The sequence below is a fragment of the Rhincodon typus genome, chromosome 31 (assembly GCF_021869965.1).
Source record: "Rhincodon typus isolate 14 chromosome 31, sRhiTyp1.1, whole genome shotgun sequence".
Taxonomy (NCBI): Eukaryota; Metazoa; Chordata; class Chondrichthyes; order Orectolobiformes; family Rhincodontidae; genus Rhincodon; species Rhincodon typus.
In genome coordinates this window covers 36801686-36826591 of record NC_063362.1, presented here as the reverse complement: position 1 = coordinate 36826591, position 24906 = coordinate 36801686, and the positions used below count along the sequence as shown (strand labels likewise).

The following is a 24906-nucleotide window of genomic DNA, read 5'->3' as shown; positions in this document are numbered from 1 at the left end:
ACATTCATTATTCAGTGTGGAGCTGGAGGAGCAAAGCAGGCAAGGCAGCACCAGAGGATCAGGAAAGTTGATGTTTCAGGTTGGGACCCTTCTTCAGAAATGGGGCCCCAAGAAGGGTCCCGACCTGAAAAGTCAACTTTTCTGCTCCTCTAATGCTGCCTGGCCTGCTGCATTCCTCCACCTCCGCACTGTGTTATCTCTGACTCCAGCATCGGCAGTTCTAACTATCTCTGACATTCATTATTCATTCCCATTTGTTCTGAGAGACATTGCACAGCCCAGTGTGGTAACTAAGCCACCTGGTCTGGATATTCCAGGTATTACTATCTCAATATGCAGGGAATTTTCTGATTGGTGTTACCAATAGCCTCAGCTTTCTTGGGTTTGTGAAGAGAAGAATTGGCCAAAGTATGTGCTCCTGCTTACTAGTCGCTGACACAGAACTGTACCTTAGTAGATGTTGGATGAAGACAGCTTCGGATGTAACTGTGATACTCCCCATGGTCGAGTAGACTACTGAAGCACCTATTTAGTTGCACACAGGACGAATGGATACTGGAACAAGACACCAGGAGGTAGCAGCTCACGTGGAAGGTGATCATTCCATGAGTCTGCACCTTTGTGGCCCTTTCCAGGTGGTGCTTTAACGTCTAGCTTTGTGTTTGAAAATCAAAACAGAAACATTCATTCATCTATGATATCATAATAAACAGCACTGAGGTTCTGCAAATTTCTTGTGACATCACAAAACTAACTAAGCTGTTAACAGTCAATGTAGTAAAACTTTTATAGAAAACGCTCAGGTGTGAATCAGGCACAGTTATTGTCTTCACACAAGCAACTCTATGCTTTAGATCCTTGTCCAAATAAAAAACACCTTTTTTTTATTTGAACCATGTTATTCACATTAAATATGTAATTGTAATGCCTGGGAGTTTGAAAATCATTCTTTCAGTGAAATACCAATCAAATTACAGGTAGTTTGTTATATTGTGTGTTTCATTAATGCAAATTGCTGTAACGCAATTGATGAATCGTGGACACTGTCTGGATAACACAAACTTTCTGCTGTACAGGTATAGCGATTTTCTACAGCAATTTCCCTATAACGTGATTTTCTATGGCGATTTTCCATAGTACAAGGTAACATAAGAACGCAACTATCACTTTATAGGAGAACTACCTGTATGGGGAAGAATCGTCTATTTTGCAGGCTAAGTGTGGCACTGGGCACCAAAACAGGACCTTAACTATTCATCGGAGGCTGCACTGAGGATGTTACCCAGCATGGTAACGAAACGTCTGCGAAACAAGAAACCAGCTCGGCGATCCAACCAACCTCAACACCCACTACACGAGCTACAAATCTACTCCAAAACCTTAGGACTTAACTATGTTAGGTTGCATTGTTTTGTGCGATAACTTGTTTTTCAGCTCATTATGTATGCATATGCAAGTGGAACAGCAAATCATATTGGGCAGGCAGGAAGTTCTTACCCCTGTCAGGACCTCCTTGGGTTGAACATCCAATTGTCAAGGGCACCTCGACAGTGCTTCAGTCTCTGCTTCAGTCCTTTGTTTCCTCAGGATGGCACCAGGAGACCATTCAACTGACAAAGGCTGCCTGGAAGAGATAGCTGCAAAGGTTGGCTCGCTCAAAAGAACTTGGTTCTTGTGTCTTAAGAGGATCTGCTACTCTCTGGCAGGTATATACTTCCTATTCGCTGCAAAATCTCATGTATAGCATGAAGCTGTGCAAGTCTGGCACTGCAGAAGACCGTCACTTACGAGAATGGGTGCCAGGCATCTCTATCAGTTCCAGCATGTGCACTCAAAGTGTTTCTTTTTATTCATTTGTTCACAGGCTGAGGGCATCTCTGGCTAGGCCAGCATTTATTGGCCATCCCTAACTGCCCAGGGGGCAAGGTAAGAATCAACCATATTGCTGTGGGTTAAAGTCGCATATAGGCTAGACTGGGTAAGGATAGTAGTTTTCTTACCAAAAGGACATTAGTGAATCAGATGGGTTTTTCTCTGGCAATCAACAATGGTTTCATGGTTATTGAAAAGATTCTGAATTCCAATTTTCTTTTATTGAATTCAATTTCCACAATCTACCACAGTAGGATTAGAACTCAGGTCCCCAGAGCATTAGCTGAATTTTTGGATGAAAAATCTAATGATAATACCACAAGGTTATAGCCTCCCAGTACATTCAATGTCATCTGGCTATATCATCACAGGTGAAATGCATGTATTTCCCAGCTTGATGAATAACTTATTCTTCATCATCCTTATATATGTGTTATAGATTGTTGCAGTATCAGTAAAGAGCGAGGATCTAGTTACCCAGAAACCAGTTGTTATGTGCAAGTGTTAGAGGGGGCCACATAGATGGCTACACTGCAGTCATGTGATATGCAACAAGCTAGTAGCCTAAAGCAGTCTCCTTGCCCGGCAGCATTATTAAACACAAATAGCTCTAATCTTTCAAAGTCTGAAGTGTGATTATTTCTAACATATAGAAACAGGGACAAATAATATGCACAGTTGACTGTGAAATCATAGCAACGTGTCCTGTTGTACTATGAAAGGAGCCAGAAATAAAGTCTTTGAAGGACGGGATGGAGACTTTCAAAGGCAATGGTAATGTTACCACTTTGCTCTAATTGTAATGTTTGTTTACCTTTAGTCTCTTCCAACATTTCTAACCTGGTAATTCCAATCCCATTTATGGAACGCATGCATCGCCTCTTCTCATGGTCAAATAATCTCCACTCCTACTTAACCTGATAATTTTCAATTCCTTTCAGGTATTAGCAGATGGCTGTGCTGGTTGGTGTTCCTCCATATATTCTTGACAAGTTCCATGCTTTACAAACAGCAAACAAGCTCTTTGACTAATCAGAAACATGTTTACAAAAAATCAAGCTGTTGAGTGAAAGTGTTGAGGTAGATTATTTTATAAAATGTCTCAGGAGTCTCAAGATATACATTAATGATCGCTTATTGAGCTAAGATTGGGACAACTACCCGAGACAAGATTCCGAAGTGGTACCACTCTAACTCAATAAAGATTCATCAGATGTTTATACATCATAAGTCACATGAACAGTTCATTAGTCAAAATTCAAAGCAGTCTGTTGTAAACAAACAAGAGATAACAAGGTGTAGAGCTGGAGGAACACAACAGGCCTAGATCCTTCTTTCCTGTTCCTCTGATGCTGCCTGGCCTGTTGTGTTCCTCCAGCTCCACACTGTGTTATCTTTATTAATTTTTCATAAATCGTTTCACTTGAAATTGCAAATTTCAGCAACTCCCTGGAGTTTAATTTGAATTGTTTATAAATTTAAAAAAGTTCACAAACTGATCTCTCGGCACATTCTGCCATACCTAGCAACCACTCCGTTCTGAGGAAGGGTCACTGGACCCGAAAAGTTAACTCTGATTCGTTTCCTCACCGATACTGCCGAACCTGCTGAGCTTTTCCAGCAACTTCTGTTTTTGTCACTTGGTAAACAACACCACCAAGCGGCCGGGACTGAGCCTGCGCACTGTGGCCGAGTAGCCTGGGCGCGACTGGGACTGAGTTTGCGCACTGCTCCCAAGCTGCCGGGACTGAGCCCGCGCAGTGTCCCCGTTGTGCGTTGCTGGCTCGTATCCATAGCCCCGTGACTGAGGTTATGGTTCCGGTTGAGAGGTGTTGGTGGCCGGAAATAATGGGTGTGTGACGGCCGCCCAGTGGCTAAGTCGGCGATGTCTGGGTTTGGGGATGTGAGGGGAGAGGTAGTGGGACGACGAGTTGTCCAGAGCAGGTTAGTGTGGGTAGCAGGGCCGTGGTCATTCGGCTGTGTTGTTGTCGCAGCCAGTGAGCGAGATAACGGAGCGGTCTCTCTCTCTCTCTGTCACAAGTTAGAGTATTTGGATATGGGGGTTCATCCCAATATTTCAATCTGTGATCATGAGCTGAGCTTCGAAACCCATGTCCTTCCAGCAGACAGCGTACCTCCTTGCACCTAGCGCTAGCTTTCCCTTGCCCTTCTACAGTTCACCGGCCACTGCAACCCTCAATCTCTCATTCACCTTCATCGATTTTTGAGTAACTCTCACACTGTCTCCCTGCGGCATTCTCTTTACTTCAGTTCATCCTATTCACTTCCAGTGCCCTATTCCTGATGAAAGGTCACCAGAGTTGAAAAGTTAACTCTGCTTTCTTCCCACAGATGCTGCCAGACCTGTTGACTTCCGCCACTAATGTATTTCTTTGTTTCAGATCTCCAGCATCCCCAAGTTTTTTTTTGTTTCATTTATGGAATATCTGCATCCTGCACTAAGACGGCACACCAGCCCCTCGCTCTCAAAGGCCTCCTTTCCCCACTCACGGTTCTCACATGGGGGTTTCAATAATCCCTAAACAGTGGTGGTGGGTGGGGGTAAGAATTGGGAGGCATAATCCCATGCTGCTCCAGCCCATTCCATATCTCGTATGCATTCTCTCTGCCATGCCCTCAAGAGCTTGCATCTTATTCTAGGTGTTTAGTGTCAAATGGAGGGAAAAAAATGCAATCCAGTCCTGACCACAACGTGCTACGGTTCCAATTTATTTTGGACAAGGAAAAAGGTGGCTTTGGATTGGGAGAAGGCATAGTTTATTAAAATAAAGCAGGATCTGGCTTGACTGGCAACTACGCCTTGTGGGTAAGTCTACAGCGGAGCAATGGCAGGGGGAGGCATTCAAAAAGGAGCTAGGGAGAGTACAGGTCCAACACGTATGCTTTATACAGAAATGTAACAACAATAAGTTCACAGCATCCTGGATGTCTAGGACAATTCAGGATTGGATGAGGAACAAAAAGGCTCTTAGCAAGTCCAAAGGGAGCAATTCAGCTTCAGTGCTAGAAGACTACAGGGAATGTAGGAGGGAATTTAAGAAAACAATTAAAAGAGCAAAAAAGGTGACATGAGAAAAGACTTATGAACAGGATTAGGCAGAATCCTAAGGTATTTTATAAATACATTAAAAGGAAGAGGTTAAGCAGGAAAAGGGTAGGGACCAAGGAGACAATCTGTGTGTGAAGCCACAGGATATTGGAAAGCAGTTAAATGAATGCTTCTTTTCGGTTTTTATTCTAGAAAAGGAGACCTTCGGTATGGAATTCAGGAAAAGGGACTATGAGGACCTTGCACAGTTTGACATAGGAAATGGGGAGGTATTGGAGGCTCTATCTGGCTTAAAAACAGACATACGCCCTGGCCTGGGTGAGTTATACCCCAGGCTGCTGTGGGAGGCGAGACAGGAAATTGCAGGGCCCCTGACACAAATTTTTGGTGCCACTATGCTAGTGCCTGAGGACCGGAGGACAGCTAATGTGGTTTAACTTTCAAGAAAGGTAGAGATGAACCAGGAAATTACAGAGCAATGAGTTTCATTTCAGGAATAGGGAAACTTTTGGAGAAGATTCTGAAGGAGAAAATTAATATCCACTTGGAAAGGCATGAGTTAATTAGGGATATTCAGCATGGATTTGTCAGAGGGGTATCATGCGTAACAAATTTGTTAGAATTTTTTGAAAATGTCATTGTGTGGATGAGGAAAGTTCAATTGATGATGCTTATATGGATTTTAGCAAAGCTTTTGACAAGGCCCCACATGAGAGACTGATTGAGAGATTAACACAAATGGAATTGAGGGAAACTTGGTGAGATGAATCAAAAAGCGGCTTAGTAATCGGACCGAAAGGATAATGGTAGAAGGCTGTTTGAGTGACTGGAGGCCTGTGTCTAGTGGTGTACCACAAGGATCAGTACTGGGACCCTTATTGTTTGTCATATACATAAATAATATAGATGAAAATGTGGGGAGGAATGTTAAGCAAATTTACTGACGACACCATGATTATTGGAGTGGTTAATAATGAAGATGTTTGTAGGTTACAGGAAGATATAAATGGGTTGGTCAGATGGGCAGACTGGTGGCAGGTGGTATTTAACTCTGATAAGTGTGAAGTGATGCGCTTTGGAAGAAGAAACAAGATGAGGGAGTATTTAATAAATGGCAGGACACTGGATAGTTTAGAGGAATAGAGGGATCTTCGGGTAATTATTTGCAGATCCCTGAAGTTGGCAGAGCACATGAGCAGGATAGTTATGAAGGCATATGGGGCATTAGCTTTCATCAGTTGTGACGTAGAGTATAAGAGCAAGGTGATAATGTTGGAATTATACAGAGCATTGGTCAGGACACAACTGGAATACTATGTGCAGTTCTGGTTATCTCACTATATGAAGGATGTGATAGCACTAGAGGGGTTACAGAGGAGATTCATCAGGATGTTACCTGGGATGGAGAAATTGAGCTATAAGGTGAGACTAGATAGAGCAGAGAAGACTAGAGGTAACATGATTGAGGTATAAGATTATGACAGGTGTGGATAGGGTGAATAGAGAGCAACTGTTCCCTTTGGTCAAAGGGCGAATCGCGAGAGGATATAGTTTTAGGGTAAGGGGCAGGAGATTCAGAGGGGATTTGGGAAAAAACTTTCACTCAGCAGATGATGGGAATATGGAATGCACTGTCCAGGAATGTAGTGGAGGCCGGAAACCCCTCAATCTTTTAAAAAATATTTGTAAGAGTACTTCAAATTTCACAATATTCAAGGATATGGGACAAGTGCAGGAAATTGGGATTAGTGCACTTTTAGTAGAGGTTATGTCAGTGGGCTGAAGGACCTTTTCTGCACTGTGTGAATCTATGAACAGTCAGTACCTAAATATTGTGGTGAAGATTAAAATCTCTAATTAGCTAACTATTATCCCACAGGTGCAGAACAACTTACTTCACAAAATATGAAGTACTTTGCAAAGCAAGGACCACACTGATTAAAAGTTACTGTATTTTGTGGTCATCTGATCTGTTATGAAGCGCAAAAGAATTATGCTGATTTGTCATAAGACTAATCTCTCATTTTTCTTTACTGTTTAAAGGTAGCATCTGGAAGAGCAATCCTGAGGCACAGTTTAAGGTAACCCAACACTATGGAACTGCCAAACTATAGCAGGCAGCTCATGCAGCAGCTGTACACCCTAAGGAAAGAGGAACAGTTTTGCGACTGCACATTACTTATCGGCAACACTCCGTTCAGAGCGCACAAACTCGTGCTAGCCGCCTCTAGTTTGCTCTTCAAATCTCTATTGGACAACACAGATACGATCTCCATTGATCAAACTGTTGTGTGCCCGGAGGAGTTTGCTGTTCTTTTGGAGATGGTCTATACAGGGAAAGTTCCACCAGGGAAGCACAACTTTACAAAGGTGGTTTCAGTTGCAGACAATTTACAAATGTTTGATATTGCTGTCAGTTGTAAAAGCATTGTGGCAAACTTAATGAAACAAACTGGGGGAAATGAAGTGCAGGCTTCGAACCCTGCTGTTGGCGAAGATACACTAAATCTGGCAGTCACACATCAGCATTGCATATCTCAAGAACTGGACAGTAATGATGTGCCTGCTTCTAGTGATACTGAAGTAACTGGACCAGCAGAGCAAAACCTGTCTCTAGAAGAATTAAATTGCACTGGCATTGAAGACTTTGAAAGTACTGGGGTTGCACTGTCTACTGAGGAGACTGCTCTGTTTGCTGACGCTGTTGATCCAAAACAAGATGTTGAGCAGCAAGAAAGTTCAGTAGAAAGCCATGTGGCTGGCATCCAGAATGTTAGTTGTTCCTCAGGTTGTACTGAGGGTGAAGAAATTCTCCATGAGCCACCCAGCAAGAAGGGGAAGCTCTCAGTAACAGGTACAACACAGGTGTAACATTTTGGTGTGAATTTATCTCTGTATCAAACAGATGATGATCAGGGGTGTGTCAGAGAGCTTCAGTCAATTAAACAGCAGGGCTGGTGGGAAGTATCTCAACCTTTCTCAATGAAATGGTCCTGAGCCAACAATGAGAGTGGTGTGGTGGTAATGTTGCTGAACCAGTGATCCAAAGGCCCAAGCTAATGCTGAAGAGACAGGAGTTCAAATCCTCTGTATTCCTGACTCCCACTTACACTGCCGCATCCCCAGGCTCCCCCCCTCCACCGCCGACAGTCTTTGGAAGCTATGATGCTAAGTGGCAGTTTTACTGTTGGAGTGTGACTTGGTAACCATGTCTGTTTCTGACATTCTAGGTCAACAAATCAGTTCCTTGCATGAATTACGTTCTGTACTGGCAGATACTTTCCAGGAGTTTAACTATCTTGTACTTGTGTGTTCTGTTTTCTGCTTAATCAGAAAAAAAGTTAATCAGAAAACATGTTGACAGTTCTACCTCACTTGAAATCTGAGCTCAAGGGTAATTTGCCTTTCTAATATTGCTGAAAATAATTCTGAGCTAAAAAAACTTTTCTTTGTCTTCTGTGAACACTTAGATTTGCAGAAATGAACCACTGAAACTTCTGTGTTTCAGTATTCTTCACATAGTGATGTATGGAGTTTAAAAATATATATTTGCTATAAAAGATTCGACAGTGAATCACTGTCTGCACAATTGTTGCTGTATGCCTCATCATACTGTAGATTGTTCAGCTCCTAACCTGGACCTAGTATGACTTGTGTCTAGAGTTGGATATTGTGAGTGTTTTAGTCAGGTTCATAACAAGCTGAAAAATTGTATGTAACTTTCTTGATTTGCAGGATAAAAGTAAATTTTGAGAGCAGAAGGTGTAGACAGCATGATCTTCTTGGCATTTCTTTGCAGTTGATTTTAGGATTGTTGTTCTCAGCAGTCACCAGACTGCTGGTGGCTGATCAGGACTATCTGTGACTGGTAGATTCTCTGACAGTGGATGCAAGTGAAGGTGCAGTCCCGGCTGAGGGCAGTTGGATGTAGTTCTCATTTTCTCTTTCTGCTGGCTTTTTGCTCAGACTCAAAGGTGTCCTTCAAACTCTTCATTCAGTATCTATGTGCTTCTTGACAAAAGTTATTGTGGTACTCAAAGGGTCTTCTCAAAGTCCTTGAAATGTTTGCATATGGCCCTTCTGGCTGAGTGGGGTCCACTAGTGGTCATCTCTGTCCAAGACAGTTTTGTGCAGGCAACTGTCACACTCTCTGGCAATGTGATCTGTCCAACCAGTTGGCTTTGCAGGAGGATGACCTCAATGCTGGTGATATGGCTGTTTCCAGGATTTCAATATTAGTGATGTGATCCTGCCAGTGGATCTTGAGAATGCTGTGGAGGCAGAACTGGTAGAGATTCTCTCGGAGGCATGCTCTTGAAGTGTATGACGGTGGTAAAGGACCCATGAATCAGCGCTGTACAGAAGGATGGTGAGGACCACAACTTTGTACATTTGGTGTTTGCCTTCTCTGAGGCTGTCATCGTTCCTCACACATTTGTAGATTCTTTCAAACGTGTCTTAGGAAGCCTGTTGCTCACTTCCTTGTCTTATGTGGTAATAATTACAATGATAGTCCCCACATAGGTTGTTATAATGTCACTGGATTAGCAATCCAGAACCCCATACTAATGTTCTGGGGACGTGGGTTCACATCCTACCATGGCAGATGGTAAAATCAGAATTAAATTTTTAAAAATCTGGAAATAAAAACTAGTCCAATGTAACCATTGTTCATTACTGTAAAAATCCATCTGGTTCATTTATGTTCTTTAAGGAAGGAAGTCTACTGTGCTTACCTGGTCTGGCCTCCATGTGATTCCAGACCAACAGCAGTGTTGTTAACTCATAACTTAATTGCCATCTGGGCAGTTAGGAATGGACAATAAGTGCTGGGCAGGAGAATTCAGTCACTAGCGTTTAGAAGTTCGTAGTTTCTCCTGAGTCCTTGAGCAAGTCAGAAGATGCCTGAGATTGATAAAACCTCTCTTATTCTGGAAGTGTATATAAACTCCCCACATGGTCCTCCATTGCCTGCTGCATCATCATGCTGAAGAAGGTGGTGAATAAAATCAGGCCCAGCATACACCTGTGTCATGCTGTTGGAGATATGAAAGGTCAGTGTGTGCTTGACATGTCTATACTGATTTTTATGAAACTGCTTCACCATAGCTGTAGATCTGGGTCAGCATCCTTTTCACGGCACAGTGGCTGAGTGGTTAGCACTGCAGCCTCACAGTGCCAGGGACCTGGGTTCGATTCCAGCCTTGGGCGACTGTCTGTGTGGAGTTTGCACATTCTGCCTTGTCTGCGTGGGTTTCCTCCGGGTGTTCTGGTTTCCTCCCACAGTCCAAAGATGTGCAGGCTGGGTGGATTGGCCATGCTAAATTGCCTGTAGTGTTCAGGGGTGTGTGGGTTAAAGGGGGATGGGTCTGGGTGGGATGCTCCAAGGGTCGGTGTGGACTTCTTGGGCCGAAGGGCCTGTTTCCACACTGTAGGGATTCTATGGTGAGAGTCCAGATCTATGTAGTGAATACTTTGGTGAGGTCTGCAAAAGTGATGTGCATGCCTTTGCTTTGCTCATAACACTTATTTTGTGTTTTTCTGACTGCACATACTTTGTCTGTGGTGCTTCTGTCCTGATATTGCCTTTGATTTTCTGGGAGGTTTCCTGCAACAGTAGCACTAGGCTGTTTAGAAGTGTTCTAGCCAGAATTCCCCCAGAAATAGAAAACAAGGTGATCCCACAGTTGTTGGAGCAGTCTAAATTTTCTCCTTTGGTTCTTGAACAAGATCACAAACATTCCGTGGAAATCTGCCCTGTTTCCAGCAGGCCATGAATAGCTCACGGAGCTCGGTATGTCGAACAGATCCACCACGCTTCAAGCCTTTGGAGGGGAGAGTTCCATCAACTCGGGCCTTTGTTGCTTTTCATCTGATTGACAGCTGTCACCGTTTCTTCCAGAGCTGGGCTCTCTTCAAGTTCTTCTTTGACAGGCTAATGTTTCTGTGGTTAATGACAGTATCCCTTAGTACTCCATACGATCATGTCATTGTGTAATGTCTTGCCATTGGCGCTCCTCAAGGTTTTCGGTTTTGATATGCTGTTCCAGATTTTAGTGCATTGCAAAAGCCTTCTTGTGTTGCCACCATCCATATGTACTTGAATTTTTACTGCAAGTGTGATCCTTTAGACATTCAGGAAGTTTATCTAAATACTTAGAGTTATATATTCATACAGCATGGAAACAGATCTTTCAGTTCAACTTGTCCATACCGACCGATTTACTGCTCTCAAGTTGTGGTCTTTTTTGTAATTTTCAACAAACCTTGGTGCTAGTTTGATTACCTCAGTATCCATTACTGCTGCTTTGATGTGGTCCCTGTGTTCTGGAATGGAATTATCAGTGAGATCATAGTATTGCAATTTGGCAATTAGGTTGCTTGGTATTTATCTTTGCAAGATGTTGTTTGCAGGTTGATAGTGCAAAATATCTTTGTTGGGTTGTCTCTACGTCTGGCTTTGAGTGAGTGACCCAGTGGTTTGTATGACAATCCTTACTGTGCATGACTTTAAGTTTGGAGGAAGTCCTTTAGGTCACACTAGCATGCCTTGATGTCATCTATCAGTTGCCAGTATTTAGAGGATGATTATGTTGCAATTTCCACCTTCATGGTTTCCAAGCGTCCCCTTCCATGCCAGGCCACCGTAGTGTTGGGTGATCATATTTGTGAGCTATATATGTTTGAGAGAATATGTTTAAATTAACTAGTTGTGCATATCTTTGTTAAACTTATTTCTGAATTTCCAAAATATGATGCTTTCTGCAAATGTTTAGTGTTATCTTTGTATCTTTGAGCAGAAGAGCCCAGAAATCTCTCAGAACAAGAGTTCCTCATGCAGCATAAACATGATCTTGCACAGGCTGTCCAGGACCTACACGCTTTAGTGGATTCTGTGGTTAAATGTGAAGATATCCCAATGGCAGAGAAAAAGGTTTTGATCTATGTTTGATATCTAGATTTTAAATTATTGTCTCATAGAATTATAGAGTTTTGCAGCATGTAAAGAGTCCCATTGGCCCTTCATGTCCATGCCAATCATTAAGCACTTATCTACTCTACTTCTATTTGGCCTATAACCCTGTACACGCAGGTACTCAAAGGGTTTATCTAAATACTTAGAGTCATATATTCATACAGCATGGAAACAGATCTTTTGGTTCAACTTGTCCATACTGACCAAGTTTCACAAACTAAAGTATTCTCATTTGCCTACATTTGGCCCATATCCCTCTAAACCTTTTCTATTCTTGTACCTGTCCAAATGTCTTTTAAATGTTCCAACTGTACCTGCATCTATCACTTCCTCTGGCAGTTCATTCCACATATGAGCCACTCTGTGGATGGAAAAGTTGCCCCTCAGGTCTCTCTTATATCTTTCTACCCTCACCTTTTAATTATGCCCTCTAGTTTTGAACTCCCCTACCTCAGGGAAAAGAAACTTTGCTGTACACCTTATTTATGCCCCTCATGATTTTATAAACCTTTATAAGCTCACCCCTCAACTTCCCATGATTCAGTGATAAAAGTCCTAGCTTATCCAGCCCTCTATTTAACTCAAAACTACCATTTCCTGAATGTCGTGATGGTCCTTGCCTCTGCGATGTTTTCGGGCACTTAGTTCCAGTTTACCTACCTGCACCACACACACACGTGCGCCTCTCACGTGCCCCAACCCTGAAATGCCATGTAAACCTCCTGGCCTATCTTATTTTCCCCTAACTGCCATGTGAGACCTTGTCAAAAACATTATTGAAGTCCATGTAGGCTGCATTTGCTACAGTACCCTCATCCACACATCTACTCACCTTTTCGAAAATCTCAATCAAACCTGGCAGGCATGATCTCCCCATGACAAAACCATGCTGACTATTCAGGAATTATCTTGAACTCTCCAAATTCTGTCTTTTAGAATTTTTCCAACAGTTTCTTCACCACTAATGTTAGACGCAGTAGTCTACAGTTTATCCCTACCCTCTGTTTTGAATAATAGTGCCACATTACTATACTTCAGTCCTATGGCTCCTGTCCTGTGTCCAGAGCGGATTTAAACCTAATGTCAGGGGGCCCCTGCAATCTCCTCCCTTCCCTCCCACAGTAGCCTTGGATACATCTCATCTGGGCCTTGAGATTTATCCAATTTTCAGACCACTGAAACCTCTAATACCTCCACCCTCTTAAATGTCTCCTGCCTTGCCATTTAGCCTCACTCACCCCAAACCTCAGTAATACTTTTTTGGCTTAGCCTTGGCCTTAGTTGCTGTTTCCTGATGAAATGTGCTTCTTCTACGCCTACCTCATTCCCTTGATTGAAAAATGGAATAAACTTCAATGGGAAGCTAGTAAGGTCAGTGTATATTGTGAAGTAAATATTTCCATCATTATAGGTGTGCCACTAGGCCTTAAGTATCTTGAATGCATGCTGCATCTGTGCAAACGTAGATTACTTTGCCTGTGTGTAAATTTACAACAGTATAAATAGTCAGTGGGAATAAATTATGGTATGGACCAAGAATAACTAATGTTGAACTTCCATGTTCTGCTTCAGATATTCCTAGACTGCTGTAAAGAAGGAGAAAGCAGTGAAGTTTTCTGCAAATTATTGGATAAAGTTACAGAAGAGAAGACTTTGCAACTGGAAACCCTGCTATTTGTGCTTGAACAGAACAAAGAAGCATACCCCAGTCTGCAGACTGTGCTTCAGAACTTAAACCAAAACTTGCCCATAGAACGTTTAGTAGTAACTGGTGAGTGCTTAAGTGAGTAATGTTCATTCGGCATAACGATTCTGCACTAGCCAGCAGGTAAGTGTGTTACTTTAGAGCTGTTGTGGATTCCATCACTCAACTTTTGTTTTGAATGTAGATCATGTAATATTTCATGTTAGGTTTAGTCCAGAGACGCATTAGCCCAGAAAGTCCAATCAGAGCTGGAGACCCTATTTCTGACTCAGGTCAGACAAAAAATACTCGCCCCTCTGCTCTGCTCCTGCACACCCCTCAAAGTTGTACCGTTGGGTCTGTTTTGTCACTTCATGTTTCTTCTACCAAAGTGCATTACCTCATATTTCATTGCATTGAAATTCATCTGCCGGGTGTCTACTACTTAGCCAACTTGTCAATGTCCCTCTGGAGTTGCTTACTCTTTGTAAAGACATTTTTCCTCATGTCAGTACCAAGTGGTCTAACCTTGTATCCTGAGAATATATCCCTTGGTTCTAAACTCCCCAACTGGGGGAAAAAAAAATCCTCTCTGCACTAAGTTAGAAGGGGAGCAAAATTCACCAGGTTTCAGTAAGGCACAGAATGGCACTCCTAGAGTCTGGTACCTTAGACCTCTGGGCCATTCTGACAAGTTGTCTTTCTTGATGCCCAAGCTCTTAGAACATAGAACAGTACAGGCCCTTTGGCCCACGATGTTGTGCCAAACTTTTACCCTAATCCTAAGATCTATCTAACTTCCACCCGTACCTTATACTATCATCCATATGCCTATCTAATAGCCGCTTAAATGCCCCTAATGCGGCCGACTCCACTACCCTCTCCGGCAATGCATTCCACGCCCCTACCACTCTGAGTAAAGAACCTACCTCTGACGTCTCCCCTGTATCTACCTCCGCTCACTTTAAAACTATGCCCCCTCGTAATAGCTACCTCCACCCTAGGAAAAACTGTTGTTACACAGAGGGTCAGAAATGTCAGTTCAGTGGTTAACTGGTCGATGGTTGGCTAGATTGCATTTTGTAGACCCTGAAAAGGTTTACGAGATAACATCAAAACTTTGAAATGAGTTTGTAAATAGACTTTTGCATAACTAGGTAACAAGATGCCTGTGAATGAGTATATATCTTTTTATGACACTGGACTTGAGCAGTTGAAGAATATGTATTGAGACCTGCTAATAATAAAAGTTCATATTCATCAGATGTATCTGAAGCTGAACAGATACTGGACAAAATATAGAAGCAGTTTGATGAGGGTTCCCATGGGGGAGGAAGTATTCCAAAATCAAGTTTGTGTGTTAGGAAGGGTGCTAGATTTGACAATTCTGTCCAAAAATGTATTTTGCTGCAAATCTTAATTGTCTGTATATGGATGTTGCCTGAAGGAAATAGAGCCATAGAATGCTGCAGTTAGTCCATTGTACCTGGGTAAGCTCTTACAGCTATTTTCTTAGTACTAATGCCCTATGCTTTCAACACAGATCTGCAAATCTTTCTCTTTCAAGTATATATCTAGTTGTCTTTTAAAACGTTTTTAGTGAATCTGTTTCCACTTCCCAGAGAGAATTAAAGATATAGAAACTTGCATTTAAAAAAAAAAATCCTCACTTTTTCGTAGAATCATCGAAGAATCATCATAGAATCCCTACAGTGTGGAAACAGGCCCTTCAGCCGAACAAGTCCACACCGATCCTTGGAGCATTCCACCCAGATCTATACCCCTATAACCCACCTAATCTACACCCTGAACACTATGGGCAATTTAGCATGGCCAATCCACCTAGCCTGCACATCTTTGGACTGTGGGAGGAAACCTGGAGCACCCGGAGGGAACCCACGCAGACAGTTGCCCGAGGGTGGAATCGAACCCAGGTCCCTGGCGCTGTGAGTCAGCAGTGTTAACCACTGAGCCACCGTGCCACCCCTGAAATCTGTCTCCTCTGGTCAGTAACCCCTTTTCACTCAAAAAAAAAAATTATTTCCACCTATCTACTCTATCAAAATTCATTATTTTGAAACTATCAAAGATTCACAAAATACTTATGTTAAATTGTATTACTTCAAATGCCATCATCTCACCATTTTCCTCTTCCAACTCCATTCCAACCATACTACCTTCCCAAGCACCTCTCCAGAACCATAACCTCATTCAATTCCCATACAATGCTTTACCCTCATCCTAAAATTCCATTTTAACTCTATTCACTGTACACTCTACAAGCAGCAATTCCTTGACTGACATCTGGAAAAGTATCCATCAGTTGTGCCGAAACTAAACACATGTCAGAGCTGACTCTCGAATGGAAGCAAGATCCCTGGGATGTGGGTGCAAGTTAGAACGTAGAACAGTACAGCACAGTACTGGCCCTGCAGTCTGCACAACATTGTGGGCCGATTATCCTACGAAGATCAAACTACCCTCCATACGCTACAGAATACTAGCATCCAAGAGTCGGTAAAAGTCTCTAAAGTATCTGACTCCACTACCACTGCTGGCAACACATTCCACGCACCCACCACTCTCTGTGTGAAGAACCTACCTCTGACATCTCCCCTATACCTTCCTCCAATCACCTTAAAATGCCCCCTCATAATAGTCATTTCCGCCCTGGGAAAAAGTCTCTGACTATCCACTCTATCTATGCCTCTCATCATCTTGTCCACCTCTATCAAGTCACCTCTCATCCTTCTTTGCTCCAATGAAAAAAGTCCTAGCTCCCTCAACCTTTCCTCATAAGACGTCCGCTCCAGTCCAGGCAGCATCCTGGTAAATCTCCTCTGCACCCTCTCTGGAGCTTCTACATCTTTCCTATAATGAGGTGACCAGAACTGAACACAATATTCCAAGTGTGGTCTAACCAGAGTTTTATAGAGATGCAGCACAACCTCGCTGCTCTTAAACTTCATTCCCCTGCCAATGAAAGCCAACACGCCATACACCTTCTTTACAACCCTATCAACTTGGGTAGCAACTTTGAGGGATCTATGGATGTGGACCCCGAGATCCCTCAGTTCCTCCACACTGCCAAGAATCCTGCCATTAACCCTGTATTCTGCATTCAATTCGACCTTCCAAAATGAATCACTTCACACTTTTGTGTTGGTACCTTCCCAGGTCAGTCCAGCAACTGCTGACTATGTTCAACATGGAGCTGCTATCTGAGCCAGCTGTCTCTGTTGAGGTGATTGAAGGAAATGCTTGCACACAGTCACCGCCCAGCCACCATATGTTAATATCATCAGCAGCCTTGCCATGAGGTTGCCAAAAAATTTGACTTGTTTTATCTGAACTCTCACTTAGTCAAAATCTTGCTTAGCAGGCATATTTCCTGTGGTTGTTTGCATTATATACAGATCCAGTATGAAGAACTCTCAGTGAATCATGTGACTGAAGAGATTATGTGAAAATAGTTGTGTTTTTTCTTCTAGCACCACTCAAGTCTTGGCCATTTTTGAGCTACTTTGGTTTTGTTTCGTTTTTGCTCACCTAATGATAAGGTGTGTAGGTATCTTAACAGTACTACTTACCATGACTTAGCACCAAAGAGTCAGTCATTCAAGTCTATTTTTATTTCTATTCTTCCACTTAAAAAAAAAAGTCTGTGCCCTTAACAAAAAAAGACATCCTGTTCTCAGGATTTTTGGACATTTTCATTAGGTAGGTCAACATCAAGCATACCTGTGCAATCAACGTTTCACAGGAACCCCTATGCAAAGAGGTTCGAGATTGCTGTAGTTACAGGCTACCATCAATAAGTGGAACTGTAGGTCTGTTTTTCATTTATATACTATGCTGCATTAAGAGCACTTCTGTGGGTGATTATTTGCAAACTGCTTTTTTCTATCAATGATGATTAATATTATAGAAAAAAATAGCAAAGCTAAACTATCATAATTTCTGCTGTTTATTGTTTTAATTTTTGTAGCCAAAATTTGTCTGACAATAGTGCAATTATGTGACAGGTTCACTTTTTTTTAAAACACTAGTTATTTCAGTTAAGGTAAATTATTGCATTGTACGTATTTTCCTTTGTTTCAGTTATTGCTTAAGTAGTAAAATCTAGATTATTAACTAGATATAGTGTAGACAATACGATGAGATATTGGGTAGGACTTCATCTGTTTAAAACTCAGCAGATCCTGCATGGAGTGGATTAGCAGATAAATGCTTAAATGATGATTTCTTTCTGTTTGCAATGAGCAAATAGTTGATTATTAAAGCCTATTGGGAAGATTTCTATACTCTGCCCACCTCTTGTTTCATCTGTCACGCATTGGGAGACAATTGCCCAGCAGTATTATCAATAGATTATTAATCCAAAGACCCTAGTGATGATCTGGGAGCCTGGATCCGAATCTGGCTGTGGCAGACGGTGGAATTTGGATCTAATTAAAAATCTGGAATTAAGAGTTTCATGGTGACTGTGAAACTGATGGAGATTGTAAGAATAGCCCATCTGATTTGCTAATATCCTTTAGGGAAAGAAACTGTCATTCTTCCCTGGTCTGCCCTACATGTGATTCCAGATCAACAACAATGTGATTGACTATAAACTGCCCTCTGGGCAATGATCAGTCAATAACATTGCCAGCAACATCCACAACCCATGAAGAAAAATTTTTTTAAATGCTATAATTGGGAATGTAGTTTTCAATTTTTGTATAGCATACAGTATATAAAAGTATATTTGAACAAGTGAAGAAGGCACTTAGTGTATACTTTCACTTTAGTTAACTGTATTACAATAATGCACATCTTGAGGCTTTTCCCTGCCTTGTTTGATGCTTTGTAACTTCTCAAAAAAAAAAATCAGCCATGGAGTGCAGATGTTACTGACTCCTCCAACATTTTTGCCCACCCCTAATTGCTATTGTGAAAGTGAACAAAAGCCTTTTTATTTAAGTCATTGTTAATGAATTGGCCTGAAGCGATTCAACATCTGCTGTGAAAGTTCCGCTCACATTTTGAGAGCTCTGACAAATTACCCCATATTAAGACAGTTCATAACATTCTTTAAAAAAAGACTTCAGGATTTGAATCTGTATCTTTGCGAAAAACTGACCAGTCTCCTTTGGTCCTGGGTACCAAGTTTTACTGAAATTAGCTTTTGGAATATATTATTTGCAGACTAACAGACAGCCACAAAGATGATTTCTAATTAAAGGTAAATGACTATATATTGTTTATTAATTAGAAAATTAAAAATATTAACCGTCATTGCATTTTTAATTTGCCTGTATAAATTGACAAAATAAAAATGAGTAGATCTAGAAATTTATTTTATTAACTCTGCCACTGACAGTAGCCATTGTAAAGTTGTTGCTTCTCTTTGCCAGTCTCTGTCTGTAAACAGTACATCACATAAAGTAATAGTCACATCTCGACAAACAGAGTGGTGACCAAGGAAGAACAGTGGTTTTTGGCAAAAATGCGCATCTAGATCCTGGAATTTTTTAAAAAGGTCTGTTAAAATTGAGAGATAAGATTCATTGACCTCTTTAAAAGAATATTGTAAGTGTATCATTTAGAATGTTGATTTCATTTGAATGTTGCAGTTTGCCTCAGCTGCTGGGTGCATTTGTCAAAATGCAAGCAGAAATTTCAGAGCAGGTTGTTTGGATATGGATTGTCCTGAAGCCTCCCCAGTGAGATGGAAGTTCTTAATAAAAAGGTCCACTTTGTAGTTGCAGAGCATCAACCAGAAAGGGAAATCCGTGAGGAAGAGCTACATGATTGTAATAATATTGAGGTACTGCTGTGTGAGGATGCGCTCCAACTCTTCATTTGTCAAACTATATATCTTATTACATAAGTTGATTTATCTGGTATGTTAATAGTCATGCTCTTCTAACAAACAATAGCTTATATTTATGTAGGACTTTTTACATGATTGAAAAGTCCCAAGTACTTCATAGCATTGTTATTTGCGTAATTGGAAATTGAACTGCATAAGATGTCAGACAAGTGACCAAACGCTTACTTTAAGTTGTTTTTGGGGAGCATTTTAAAACAAAAGAGAATAAGGAGGCAAGGAGATTTAAGGTTGGAATTCCAAAGCTTAGCACCTTGGCAGTTGAAGGTACTACACCAAAGACAGAGTGATTACCATCAGCAGTATGCTTGAGGCCAGAATTGGAGCAGGGCAGAGATCTCTGAAGGATGTCAACTTAGGAGCAGAGAGGGGTAAGAGAATGGGAAAGTTTGAAAGAAAGGGTGCAAATTTTTAAATTGGTCAAGCTTTCTCTTTGCCATCATAACTATAGTTTGTTTTTTCTTTTTCCCTGAATGCTCAAAGGTAGATTGTTTATGGAAAGGTACTGACATTTTCATAGTGCGTTTCACAACTCCAGTTCGGCCCAAAGTAATTTAAAGCTTAAGAACTTTTAAAGTATATTCATTATTGTAGTGTAGCATATACATCAATCAATTTTGTGAATTGTTCGGTTTACTAAATAGCAATGTGATAATAACTAGATAAGCTGTGTGGTATTGGTTAAGGGATAAGTATTGCTGTTATTTACAGTGTCATAGGATGTTTTAAGTTCACCTGAGAGGATACTGCCATGGCTTCAGTTTGTCTCATCTGAAAGTCAGTGTCTCTGAAAGTGCAGCACTTCTGAAATCTCTGTACTGTGTTGGATGTGGCAGCTGGGTATTGTGTTTCAGTTTCTGGAGTGAGATTCGACTCCACTACAGTCTGATTCCGAAGCAAGAGTGCTATCTGGAACTCGAGTTGTGTATATGGCTTTCCATCTAGAAGAAAATATAGGTTGTACTTTCTCTGTGCTTCACTTGGACAAGCCAAAAATGAAGTACAGTGTAAGCTGGATACCTAAAAAGTAGGCAAAATTTCAGATAATTTGTTATTCTTAGGCCATATCCAAAAATGTCCTTGGTTCAGAGAGTCAGTTGTTAAAGCCTTTAGAGGTAAACAAATGAAGGAAAAGGCAAATTGTTGTCGATGCTGAAAATCTGAAATAAGAAAATACCGGAAATACTGTGTAGGTTTGTCAGTATCTAAGAAAAAGGAGCAAGCATTAATGTTTCAGGTTGAGACTTTTTCATCTGATAACATTATTTTCAATTTCGTGTGAAAGAATGACTTCACCTTTTACTTGAGCCTTGCTTATTCATACGTAGGCTTCTGTACTTCATTTTGTTTGGAGCTCATGGATTGGTTGTTTCTAATATTTAGGTTGTATCAACAGAGAAGATTTTCTGCTCAACCTTTACTTGCACAAAGAGGAGGTTCTGCAATATGTGACGGATTTGAGCCCTTTATTGGACTGCTTGGAGTCTACTGAAGAAATGGTTTTCAGTGAGGAGGAGAAAAAGGTCATTTTTCAGTTTAAAAATGTTTACTTTCACTCTATTGAAATGGATTGGAAATCTAGTTCTACCTTCATTAGCAATCCAAGAAGAGATTGAAGTGACTTTCTTCTTTGGTTTAAGATACAGAAATGTACAGTAAAGGAAGGAGGTCATTCAGACCATCTTATCTTGGTTACTTGGCTCTTTACTAGAGTAATCCAAAGCGCATCTCACTGGTTTGTGCTCTTCCCATTTCTCCACCATTGAATCTTCCAAACATCAGATTATTTCTACCTCATCTATTTTTTCTGGCGAAGTGTTTCTCCTTATCTCTCACTTCACGGTTTTATCCATGTTCATTCATGACTTTGTTGCTATTCAACAATTAGAAAAGATGATCTTTTCCATGCACGCTATCAAAATTTATCAGACATCCAGAAATTTGTGTTTCTGGACATCTTTCCCTGCATCAAGAGAGATCGGTCCAACATTTCAAGCCTCTTCCTGTAACAACAGTGTATCATCCTAGTGAGCCTATGGTCTTAACAAGGTACCAAAAGCTGCAGTTTGTATTTTAGCTCTGGCTTTGCATAAATTTAACATTGCCCCTTTCACATGGCTTCAGTGCTTTTTTTTTTAAAAGAGGGTATCAATGCTAAGTACACTTAAATCGATTTGATCTCACTCATTGTTTTCATGGTATCCATCAACGTGCTTTTTTCTAAAATTTCTGAAGCTTTCAAAGTGACAGTGTGAAGCCAGTTGACTGACTAAGACAGAGCTCCCTGTGAGTCGATCTGAGAATAGACTAAAGCCTTAGTCTGGTAGTACACACCGGAGAATAAATATACCATCATCTGCTTTTGCGTCCACCTAATATTTTCTTGCGGGTGTTATTGAAATTATGTTGTGCATGTGGGAGCTTTTCTGTTGTAAATTGTTAATGAATTTGATGGGTTTCAGTTCATGAAGTGCTCTGAGAGTTATGAAATTACTAATGTATTAAAAATTGAATAATGCCAAAGTCATGGTGCCCATTATGCTCAGAAGTCACACTCAGTGGCAGACATAATTTTTCAGGAAACTATGTGAGTTTAATGTAAAATAAGCATAAGATGCAGAAATCACAGGAACAATATGAAATGACTAGAGGATCACAAAGTTAGAATCTAGAATCCCTACAGTGCGAAAAGAAGCCATTTGGCTCATCTAGTCTGCACTGACCCTCCGAAGAGCACCCCACCCAGACCCAGTCCTCCCCACTGCCCCTGTAACCCTGTGTTTACTGTGGCTCACCCGTCAAGACTGCATCCCTGGACACAATAGGACAATTTAGCATGGCTAATCCACCTAACTGCACATCTTTGGACTGTGGAAGGAAACTGGAGCACCCAGAGGAAATCCATGCAGACACAGGGAGAACACACAGACTCCATACATTCACCTCAGGCTGGAATTGAACCTGGAACCCTGGTGCTGTGAAGCAACGGTGCTATCCATTGAGCTACCATGCCATGCAATAGTTTAAGCTATTAAAGAAATGTAAACAAACACTTTAAACAAATGTAGCAAATGAAAGCCTTGATTCACTGCTTTTATTCACAACACAAACACACCTTTTGCCTATTTGATCTGTGCTGGTGTTTGTGTGCCGCACAATTCTTTCACCCTAAATCATCTCACTGTCAACACCCCCTCCTATTCCTAGTTCCTTCATATGTTTACCAAGCTTCACTGTAAGGCATTCAGATACTTCCCATCCTCTAGTTCATGTGGTAATGAATTCCATATTCCAAGCAATCTCTGTGCAAAGAAGTTTCTTCTGAGTGCTTTGTTTGATTTTTTTAAAATAACAACATTATATTTATAGCTCCTAGTTTCTGACTTCCAGTATGTGGAATCACCCTCCCTATGTCTACCCTGTCGATCCCTTAAAGACCTCTACGAGACTGCCCCACAGCCGTCTCCTCTAGATAGAGGAGCCAAAACCTTTTTTACTTTTTTCCACTTTGGCTATCATTATTGACCGATGTGCCTCTATATCCTTTGTATTCAAAGTATGACCAAACAGTTGCTTAAGCAGTTAGCGTTTCCTCGTGCATAAGTATGATTTGAGAGATGTTAGACTAGAAGTGTAGTTTTCAGACCTTGTACTATTTGCATATTTTCCTATTACTTCCAAAAAAATGTAGTTACTGTTAATATGTTGATATTTAGGTAATTGTGGAGTGCTGTCAGGGACAGACTGCGAGAGGCGCTATGGCTAAATTATTGAGCAAAGTCATTGAAGAGAGACAGCTCAGCGCTGAGACTGCATTAAATCTTCTTCGAACAATGAAAGAGGCTTATCCAATGCTGCAGTCCTTACTAAACACCCTTGCAGCAGAACCAGAGACAGCTGCAAAGTCAGGTCAGTTACATGAGAATCTCAGATGAGAACAATGATAACTCTGAATTCAGAGTGAAAAATATTGTAATGAAATGGTATGTTGCCAAAAAGTACTAAACCAATTTTAAATAGTCTGATTGAAATGTGCAAAATTCTTAGCATCAACCTCTTCAAGCGTTCTAGGAGGCTGTTTCCCCTGGTTGAAGAATCTGGTTCAGGAGGTTTTAAGCCCAGTATAAGGGGTCTGAAATTTAGCTCTAAGAGAATGAGAAATTTCTTAACGCAGAGGTTTGTCAAGTTTGAATTCACCACATAGATAACTATGGATACTCAGGCTGCGATTGATACATTTTTGCACCCTAAGTAAGTTGAGGTATTGTATACAGTGGGTATAGTTGAGATGGAACATCAGCCATGCTCTTATATTGATGATGGATCAGGCCTGAAGGGCCTATTGGGTTATATGCTCTTATGTCTTTTTTTAATCCTAGATTATTGCAGCGATAACAAACTTATTTTAACTGAGTAAACTTAACCTGTCTTGTAACAATACATGTTTATTTCCTGGTGTTAATAATTTGTTCCATTTTTCAGTAAGTTAATTTGCCATTTAAAACTCAAGTCAGAATCTTTAGTATGTTTCTGGTGCCTTCTGGAGCCTTAGAGAATCGATGTGAGGAATATAATAGAATTTCTAGCTGAATTAAACTGAAGAGGGTACTTGAGGAATGCTTTACATTTATCTGGAGATCTGAGCAAGTGCAGACACTTTTGTAATGTAAGGAGCTGGGATCTACTTGTTTGTAGACTCCCAAAAAGGTGAACCATTGGCAACATGTGAAAACAGAACAATAGCTATTGATAAACACTTCATGGTCTGATTGAGTTGTATGAATGAATGCTTAGTACAACAGTGACTACACCTATGATGTGTACCATGTGTAAGCAATTAACTAGGCTTCTAGAAAGTTTATAATACTTTTAATTTTCATCTCAGGCCACCAATGTTCTTAAGACCATATTTGGTTTTTAACCTGTAGTAGCCTCTGAAGAATGCTTGTACAAATAAAAAGACTCTTCTCTTAACTTCAAGTTTCTTATCCAGTTACGATTTTAGCTTTGCTTATGGAGAAATAATAAATGTTGATGGAGTAAATTAGGAGCTATGACTTTGCCTCCATTACATACATTATGCAGAGTATTCTGGATCAATAACAGATAAGAGAAGCATTGTTGATCAAGTAGATAAAAGAAGCTACTTAGGTTTGTTTGATTTTATGTCAAATAAATGATGCCTGTGACGATCAAATACATAGTTAAGGGATATTTCAATTTATCAGTGATATTATTGGGATGCTTAACAGTGTAAGAGGAAAGTAAACATTTTACTGGATATGAGAGATAGTAGGAACTGCAGATGCTGGAGAATCCGAGACAACAAGGTGCAGGGCTGGATGAACACAGCAGGCCAAGCAGCATCATAGGAGCAGAGAGGCTGACGTTTCGGGCCTAGACCCTTCATCAGATGAAGGTTCTAGGCC

The 24906-nt window shown here is 40.9% G+C and overlaps 2 protein-coding genes across 17 annotated transcripts in view; one reads left to right on the top strand and one right to left on the bottom strand.

Annotated features, from left to right (window-relative positions):
* The window catches only part of si:dkey-205h13.2, a 155229-nt gene extending 151674 nt beyond the window's left edge, over positions 1 to 3555 (bottom strand). For 3 of the 11 annotated variants that reach the window (XM_048615285.1, XM_048615278.1, XM_048615288.1), the window contains exons 1-2: positions 3395 to 3553; positions 1498 to 1624 (exon numbers count right to left, since the gene is read on the bottom strand). The gene's annotated coding sequence lies outside the window, so the exon portion shown is untranslated. Of the gene's footprint in view, positions 1 to 449; positions 466 to 1497; positions 1625 to 2686; positions 2901 to 3394 lie in introns of those variants that run through there. The other 8 variants (XR_007265323.1, XM_048615277.1, XM_048615281.1 and 5 more) reach the window with 8 other exon arrangements.
* Positions 3556 to 3569: 14 nt separating this feature from the next.
* Positions 3570 to 24906, top strand: part of zbtb40 (zinc finger and BTB domain containing 40) — a 96185-nt gene continuing 74848 nt past the window's right edge. Inside the window, exons 1-7 of one of the 6 annotated variants that reach the window (XM_048615289.1) lie at positions 3572 to 3816; positions 4534 to 4699; positions 6986 to 7796; positions 11743 to 11876; positions 13491 to 13689; positions 20861 to 21000; positions 23194 to 23386. In XM_048615289.1, the coding sequence (XP_048471246.1) occupies positions 7037 to 7796; positions 11743 to 11876; positions 13491 to 13689; positions 20861 to 21000; positions 23194 to 23386 (1426 nt within the window). In that variant the 5' untranslated portion in view covers positions 3572 to 3816; positions 4534 to 4699; positions 6986 to 7036. Of the gene's footprint in view, positions 3817 to 4533; positions 4700 to 6985; positions 7797 to 11742; positions 11877 to 13490; positions 13690 to 20860; positions 21001 to 23193; positions 23387 to 24906 lie in introns of all 6 variants that reach the window. The other 5 variants (XM_048615290.1, XM_048615294.1, XM_048615292.1 and 2 more) reach the window with 5 other exon arrangements.